The 9,351-nt window shown below is 33.6% G+C and overlaps 1 protein-coding gene across 1 annotated transcript in view; it reads left to right on the top strand.

Moving 5' to 3' along the window:
- Positions 1 to 8,129: 8,129 nt before the first annotated feature.
- The window catches only part of LOC106684376 (uncharacterized), a 3,426-nt gene continuing 2,204 nt past the window's right edge, over positions 8,130 to 9,351 (top strand). Inside the window, exons 1-3 of the mRNA XM_014426422.3 lie at positions 8,130 to 8,269; positions 8,342 to 8,538; positions 8,855 to 8,938. Of these exons, the coding sequence (XP_014281908.3) occupies positions 8,132 to 8,269; positions 8,342 to 8,538; positions 8,855 to 8,938 (419 nt within the window). The 5' untranslated portion in view covers positions 8,130 to 8,131. The remainder of the gene's footprint in view (positions 8,270 to 8,341; positions 8,539 to 8,854; positions 8,939 to 9,351) is intronic.

Genomic DNA, 9,351 nt, shown 5'->3' on the forward strand with positions numbered 1-9,351 from the left:
TTATAATTTGTAAACAAATCTCTCTAGAGCAAGAAATTAAATTATTTATAGTGCTGCACTTTCCATTTACTTTTTTTACTTGTGTTAAATGTTTGTATCTTTTTTAGCCCTGACAAAGCCCCGCAACGTGGGACAAAACATTGGCTCAAATAAAAACAGTACATAATATTACTATTCGAGTTTAATTTGACTACGCCCTGACCATATTCCACTAATTAAATTATTAATAAGTAAACAGATTTATAGTAAACTATACTTTGTGAAACAAAGTAAACAGATACTTCATATTAAACTATACTTTTGCAGTAGAGCAATACAAACACAGCAAGGATTATAGATGATGGTCAATTCTGTTTCCGTTTGATAAAGATACAAAGTAGACAGTGATATTGAAAAATTGACAAAGTAAAATTTATGGCTTTTATACATAGGGAGCCAGAAAGAAACAGGATATCATTGTAATTATTATAAATTACAGTAATTTATATAAACCTTAACTAATTTTCAAATAATAATAGTATAAGATAGTAATATAATTATCTTATAATTAAATATAATGGTCAGGGTTGCGGTCAAAAAAAGAACAAGTAGTTTATAACTATTTTAATGTCCGACGTTTCGCCCCACTTTACAGAGCTTCATCAGGGCCAGAATTGAACAGAAGAACCTTTCGCTATGAGAACCTCTGTTCAACCGTTTGCTTTGAACAGCCCTGATGAAGCCCTGCAAAGTGGGGCGAAACGTCGACATTAAAATAGTTATAAACTACTTGTTCTTTTTTTGACCACAACCCTGACCATCTTCTTATATTTGAAGCTAGTTTAAGGTACTATCAAATAGTTCCTGAAGTTTATCTTCGTAGGAGTAGCAGTTTTCAGAACTGTTCAGACAATAAGTTTGATTTATGAGAAAATATATCTAAGAAACTATTCCACGTACAAATGTCAGATGTCAATCATATTCCAAAGAGTATCAGCGTCTTTAGCTTCGAAAACTGCATACTTTCTTAGCTTTTTGACAGACTTTAGTTTAAAAACTTTTACGATAAATTAACAATTATAAACATAACAATAAAACAACAATGAATGAGGCAAACTAGCCGTGTCCTCGAGGTCACTTTTCCTCGGCCAATCTTTTCCAGCGGTCCTTGATATCCTTCAGGATGTACACTTTCCTTCCTAACTTAATCCTCTTTGCTTTTTCTACTTTTACTTTTTCTCTTCAAACACATTCTGTTCCAGCAATTCCTTTATGAAATTTTGCCATTAGATGCCATTAGATGCCATAAGATTGAAATTAATTTGTATTATTTTTTTTTTTTGGAATACATTAGCCTTGTGGTGACAGTAGGCAGAGCTGGGCATTAGTTAGCTAATATTTAGTTAACTAAGGACAAACTAATAGCTAAATAATTATCAGAACTTGTTCCCCCAAAAAAGGGACTAATTTAGTTAATCACTGTTAGGTAACACTAAATCTTAACTAAAATAGTTGTTAGGTGAAATGGACAACTAAAAATTATTTTAACAACAGATTCATGTCAACTAAAACTAATTAAAGTTAACTGTAGCTGTTAAAAAAAAACTGATTACTAATTCTTTAACCCGTATTAGTGGTCACCCTGACGTATTGCGTTCCGTTATAAGATTTTGGGAATGCTGAAAATGAAATTAAAATCGATTTTATAATCGCGCGCTTGCGAATTGATTTATTTTAATTTTTCGGATTTCTAACCATTTTCATTCTCAGGATCTCTGAATATCTATTAAGGGACCCGCATATGTTAGAAATCCAAAAACTTAAAATAAATCGATTCAGAAGCGCACAAAAAAGATTTCATATCCATTTTGAGCACCTCCGAAAACACATATGTGGATCACAATATGTTAGAAATCCAAAAACTTAAAATAAATCGATTCGCAAGAGCACGATAATGGAATCGATTTCTTTTCCATTTCCAGTATCTCCTAAAACGTATTTAAGGACCCCAATATATAAGAAATCCGAAAAAATAAAATAAATCGATTCGCAAGCGCGTAATCATAAAGTTTTCTTTCTCAGATATTTTTAGTAGACAGAAATTAAAAAAAAAAAAAAATATGCCTGTTCCATGTGAATTTGAACAGAAATAATTGGAGGTGAGGGGCCTCCTCGTTATACATTGTTCTTATATATTTCCCCAAAAACTTTATACTGTTAGTAAAATAATCCACCCCGGGCCACAAAAATAATTTTGCCACAAAAAATCATCTTCATCCCAGGCCTCATAATAAATCTCTGCTAGGCCCCAGAAGTAAACATGTCATGGGTCCCAAAAGGTGACTATGTTCTCAAATTCAAAATCTAAGGAAAAATCATAGCTTGTCAGTAACAGAAAAAGTGTCTCTAAGGATTAACTAAAAAAACTATTCGAAGCACTAGTGGGACACTGCTCAGTAACATACTCCTACATTAGGTGTAGTTTTCCTAAAAGAGAGGACCTTTAATTGTATTTTTCGTAAAGCTAGTGGAAATGTACAAGAACGTATCCAGGATCAAAGTCTGGCATTAGCTAGCTAATATTTAGTTAACTAAAGCACAAACTAATAACTAAATACTGGAAGATTATTGATTGACCGTGTGTGAAGATGAAAGGAATATGGTCCGGGTGCGGTCAAGAATTTTCATTTTTAGTTTTGACTGCCGTCAAAATAGCCCTGAAGAAGCCCTGCAACGTGGGGCGAAACGTTGGCTCATTAAATTAGTATATTTCTACTATTTGAGTTTTTCTTGACCGCACCCGGACCATATTCCTTTCATAATAACTAAATAGTTGCCAGAACTAATTTTTACTTTACAGAACTAATATTCACTTTTAAATCAGTTCCAATTTTTTAGGGGAACTAATTTTTTAACCCTATTAGTAGTTTTTATAACATATTAGGATTCTTTCATAACATTTTGGGGGTGCTGAAAATGAAAATAAAATTGATTTTTTGTTCTCGCGCTTGCGAATCGATATATTTTAATTTTTTGAATTTCCAAAATATGTGTGTATCTTTACATTTGTTTCAATGTGTAGAAAATTAAAACAATAGTAACTTTCAAAACCTATAAGGGGCCCACAATATTTTAAATATTTAAAAGGTTAAATAAAACGGAAGTACGCAATTATAAAATGTATTTTTTATTATGTTTCGTAAAGGCAAGATCACAAAATCGATATTATTTTCGAATTCAACACCTCCGAAAACATAAAAAGGGACCCCAATTTGTTAGAAGTCTGAAAATTTAAAATAAATCGATATACAAGCGCGTTATCGTAATATCGACTATTTTTTTATTCTCAGCACCTCTAAAATCATTCGATTAGCCTGAGAAAACATAAATATGGTCATACGTCAGAAATAAGAAAAGTTAAAATGAATCCTTGTACAGGAATGTTTCTATTATAATATTATTTTTTAGTTTTTTACTTGAAACTAAAGATAGAACTAACTAAATATCAGTTTCAGTTATGGCCTAACGTTTCATATCTAAATGTCAGTTCCTGGTTTCAGATCATAGCTAATTTAGTTCCAAGAGTTATAGTACAAGAGACGGGAAGAAAAAATACCATTTTTTTTTCACACCAAATTTTTACAAAAAGAAAAAAAAAAATATATAAAAACAAGACTAAAAAGAGAAAAATCCCAACAATAGAGAGAGGAAGAAAAAAAAGCGCCGCTGTCAAAAAACCAAAAAAAAAAAAGTTTTCATTCGGAGCTCTATATCTTTAAACCTACCAACAACCCTAGGAAACCTAATATGACATCATCTTAAGTGGAATTAATTTGCTAAAATATGAGCCCCTGAGGTATTTACATTCAATAGTTCCCGAGATACAATTTATTTTAAAGCATAGTTATCATAAAAGATAAGTAGTTTGTGAAATTCATTGTGGGAAATATAAATCTCGGGAACCATGAGTCTCTTGATGTCAACTAGATGTCTATTAGCGCTCAAATTAAAGCTAGTTTAATGTGCTATAAAGCATTTTACGACATTTACCTTCGTAGGAGAAGTATTTTTCATCCTATTTGCTCCACGGCCTTCTAATCATAATCTTATTTGATCATTACCTAATCTTGATTTAGAAGGCTTGATTTGGAATAACCATTACGAGTGGTAATATCATAAGGAGAGGTGCCATAGCCCTACTCTCCTTCTAAGCAAAAATGATGCCAAGGGGTGGGGATCAGGCAACGCCCCTTGAAGAGAAATTCACGTTGAAGTTAATAGGGATTTCGCACATTAACGTAATTATCTGTAAAACCATTTATTAAATCGCAAATACGAAGAGAAATGTAATTAATGTTATTTTCAATAATTTGGTGTATCTATAATGAAAATTTATTAAGCCTTTAAGCCGTAAATTTGTGTTGTTTTTTTCTCTGTTATGTTCATACTTATTACAATGTGAATATTACATATCCCAAAAATATTGTTCACTGACTCACCGCTGGGCGCTACAGTCCTTCTAGGACCTGAGTCTTTGTCACCATTCTTCCCCATCCTTCGCGGTCTCCAGCGATATCAAAAATATTTTTACCGTTCTAAAAAGTAAGGAGCAAATATTTAAATTTGTTCATTTTGTTCCATCATCATGCAGAGGCCTCTCACCTCCAGATATATTAACCAAGTAACCGAATCGGAAATCAGTTCAACAAAAGCAAAGTATTTATTCCTCCTTCTATTACCACCGATAGAAAAAGATATGTTCCAAATTGCGTAATGTTAGTTTCGTAACATAGATATATATCTCGTATAGGTATTCTGTTTCAGAGGATTCTGACCAAATCACTTATTTTCAATTTTAGCAACTTTTGTAATGTTCCTCGATTTTTTTTTTCAAAAATTACCCATTTTGAATAAATGTTTCAAAGGTAAAATAAAATCTACCCTAATTCTGGATCTTGGAGGTTGGGTGTCTTGGGAAGGATTTCCCAGGACGTGGAAATAAATCAGAACACAATCATCCCTTCAGTAGTGAATAAATTATAAATATTACAACCCCTAAGATTGTAATTAAAACATAGGGAGATAAAAAAGAATGAGCATTGTTAGAGCTAACCAAAAGGAGAATATAACAATAATAATATTTATTCTGAGTAGAAATTATAAGGATGCTAAACTTAATCTAATAATCGATTGTGTACCCATGGACAAGTACTTATCCCGGAACTATTGGATCTGATAATGACATAAAGGAATGTACCTGAAGCTGATAGGAGCTCCCGCTCGGCCGACCATGACCTGCACAAAGACATCCTCAGGAGCATCCTAGTGTGCACGAGACAAAAGAGCGGAAGAAAGTCTCATCATTTCTTCCAGAATATCCCCACTTCCGAGCCATATATAAACATTGCTGGTCCCAAATAGGAATAGTTTCATGTGTCCTCGCCTCCTGGAGTTACAGTTGGGTTAGTCAAACATTCTCTTGTTGCCTATAAGTATAAACAACCAGTCCTAACATCTGAGTCGCTCACGAACGTTGACAGAAGTATTTGTCTTCTAAATCCGGTGATGTCAAAATGACAATGATTAGTAAGAAGGGCGTATTCAGAAGATTATAAGAATAATTATCGACCAAATTTTCGTGCAATTGTATTTTCAGTTCATTAGTTCCAAATTCCACCAAACCTCGACAGAAATTCCAAAATCATGGAAAAAGATCCAAATAACACTTATTTTATTTTTCTCAAAATTGCACGTTTTGGTGTTTCCCACAATTTTGATGTTTTGAGTTTTGTTGCACAAAATTGCTTGTTTAACTCATTTTTGGCTATAATTTTAGGTTTGATTATTGATTATTTTAGGACTAGACTTCTCATATTACACACATGGTTGTATGTATGCCAATATTTATTGATTTTATTATTTTTTTTCTTTATTTAATTTATATTATATACAGATTGGCCATATATTTCGAAATATGAAGAAGATGATCGGGGGTGCGGTGAAAAAAGAACAAAAAATAGTTAGCATCTATTTATTTGCCAAGTTCTGCCCCACTTTTTAGAGTTCCATCAGGGCTGTCCGAGTTTTAAAAAATCAGAAGGTGACTAGCCCTGATGAAGCTCAACAAAGTGGGGCAAAACGTTAGAAAATAAATAGTTGTCAACTATTTTTTGTCCCTTTTTCACCGCACCCCCGATCATCTCCTTCATATTTAATTTATAGTTTAAAATTGACAACATTGAGGTAAAACAATTCTTTAACAAATGAAGAATCGAATTCGATTTAAAAAAAAAAAAAACGAAGTAAACATATGTTCTTGGAATAGTATTATACAATGACTTTGCGTAACAACAAAAAAAAAACTCTCTAGAATAAGCTTGTTATTGAAAACTTCGGTGTTTTTATTTTTTAACGTGGATTCCCAGTCCGCCTTTAGTTTTTTTTTTATTGTCTACATATATTATTATATTGTAATATCTACACATATTATTTTAAAATCAATATGAACATACATATACATTTTTAATGAACATTTTTTTTTAAATAAAATGTTTTTTTATATTACTTGTTAGTTTTTTTGTTAGTATCATATTCGTATGTAAATACACAATTCAAAAGCTAACCGGAAGCTTTTTAATTTTGAGGAAAATATAAATTGAATATTGAAATACTACTTTCTACTCGTACCTAGAGCATTATTTTTTCAAGAAATTAAAATTCAGGAAGTTTTAGGAAGTACAAAATTTCAATTCCAGCTTTCATAATACAAAAATAAAATTATTTGATACAATTAGCTGCCTCATATCTGTTCTATTATAGACATCATTTTAGGTTTTTAGTCAGACAAGTTTAATTTTTTTGCATAAAAACACATAAAAGCTTTTGAAAAATTTAGTTTAATTCAAACAAGGTTTGGTGAGCTATCCGTGTATTAATATAATAAATTAGACAATAAAGTTTCTTATTACAGGCCTTGGATATTTTATTTATCTTTTGAAATTTTACTCCACGATATTGCACATTTTAGATTTTTATTGCAGGTTTTTTTATTTTTTATTGCATATTAACCCTTTATTAAGTCCCGGTATTAAGTTCGTGATTTAAGTCAGTAAACTTGCTGATACTCTTGTATGGAGCTGAAAGCTGGATATTGACGGACCGGCAGGAGAGTGGAGTCACTGCTGTAGAAATAAAGTTTCTGGGAAGAACGGTGAGGAAGACGAGGAGAGATCGTGTACGAAATGAGAGGATACACCCGGAACTGGAGATTGCCTTTGTAACGGAGGTTCTGCACACACGGCAGTCGAAATAATTCGGCCACGTTATTAGAATGGAGGAACATAGGAACCCTCTAAACACGATGGAGTATATACCAGATGACACAAGGTCTCGTCGAAGGGTCGACAAGGATGTTCTGCCTGGGGGAGGGTTCTTCGTCAGGCCAGGAACTAGCTGCTGATAGAGAATGTTGGAACTGGTGGCTGAACGCTTCCCTACGCTGATTGACACTATAGGGGAAACCTTAAGAAGAAGAAGCTTTAAGTCATGTCAGACTGTTTCAATAAGAGTAAGAGCTAAATAATATTAAGACCGTTAAATCTGTTTTCGTTTAATCAAAATCGTTAAATCTGATTTTAAACACAAAAATGTGAAAATTCGATTCTATAAAGTGGCACTTTCAGTCAGTTAATTTCATCGAAACATTTGCTGTCACCTCCCCCCTCCCCCTCTCCAGGCATGAACCCACTTTAAATATGTAATTCCAGTTTCATACTACTTTTCGTCTTTGAGCTCACCAAACACAGAAGCCCAGACCATTTTGCGTGCGTTGTTTATTTGGACTGGAGGAATCCTCAAAACGTCTATATCCGTCGAAAACCCAAATTCAAAATCATACACGCTCCCAACACTCTTCCTTACTGTATATTCCATAGAAAGTAAAAAAGGAAGGTGCTGGTAGAATAATGTTCTTATATCACTCTGGCTTTAAACCCTACATGTATAAACAGATATAATACAATAAGGTATAGAATAGCCTACGCTATAGCTACCTAAAACCAAGATCATTCTACTGTACCGTTTTGATTGAGAACTATCTCGTGTTCTGGTCATGATAAAGTTATGTTCTTTTTACTTTATTTCAGAAAAGAAAATGCTAACGATCAGTTTAGTAGTCCTCATCTCTGCCTGCTCTTCAGCACTAGGCGAGATCGCTAGTGAATCACCGAAAGTAAATATTGGAGAAATGGCCACTGAAATATTGGCCAGGTCGACAGGTTCCACCAGCCAGGTAATGTCACATTTAATTGGTCCTGATTATAAAATTAAGGAATGTTTCTTTCTGTATTTCCTTCCATCCTAGGTCCTGAGCCTCAACCTCTCCAACCTGGGGATACTCCTCCTCTTGAAAGCTCTCATCTTCGGGGCCTTCTACCTCGGAGTCGACAAACACAAAGGACGATCCTTAGAAGACAACGAGCTAGTGTCCGAGCAGGAGCTTCTACTCGTATTGTCGTACCTCATGGGCGAAGCAGATCAAGACTACAATTGTCTCTACAGGTAACTACTTTACACATTACTAGAGGACTGTATCCTTTGTCCATTCTTTATATTTATGATTACTTAGTTTCAGTTTACTCTATTGAATTTTTGAGAACACTAGCGTTATATCTACCTACAGTTATATCAGCTTCAGGTAACCTTGGTAAACTGATTAAAAAAAATGTAGCCAGATACAGGTTACTAAGTTACCGGAGTTTTATTAAACTCTTAGACAAATCTTAGTTTTACCGGATTTATTGGTGCAACCTGCACTTAGTAGTTTTCACCACTTGCTTGAACACTCCTTATGTACTCCCTTCCTGTAATGTTTCAGGATAGCCTGTCAGGACCCAAACAAGAGCAAACACTACCTCGTCGCGGCTAAGTTTTTGGTGAAATGGGCCAAAGCATTTAAAAGGTGAGTTTTATCTTAACTAAGACTTAACTAAAGATTAAAAGGTGTTTACCTGGGTCTCTGTCGTCAGAACTCGGGTCCGGGGCAAAAGAATACTACGAGGGTTGCATAGAACTGCTGGATTCTGCCACTCTATATTTTAAGCATTTTATTTTTTTAGTATGTCACACTCTTGAGCTCTGCTCTACCCCTCACACGTGGGGGATAGAGTGGGCTCAGGTCGATTGTGTAAATATTGTATATATTATTTTATCTTTATGTTATTTTATTTATTTATTTTTCATACATATAGTTTGATTATGTTCATCTTGTCTATTCTTTTGTTTGTATATATTTTCAGAGAGTTGTTTTTTGACGTGACAACGTCTTATAAATCATTTTGCGGGATGCAATGTTAGAAAAAGTGTCCCGTAACG

This window comes from Halyomorpha halys, unplaced genomic scaffold, assembly GCF_000696795.3.
Source record: "Halyomorpha halys isolate HHAL.00 unplaced genomic scaffold, Hhal_1.1 Scaffold576.1, whole genome shotgun sequence".
Lineage (NCBI taxonomy): Eukaryota > Metazoa > Arthropoda > Insecta > Hemiptera > Pentatomidae > Halyomorpha > Halyomorpha halys.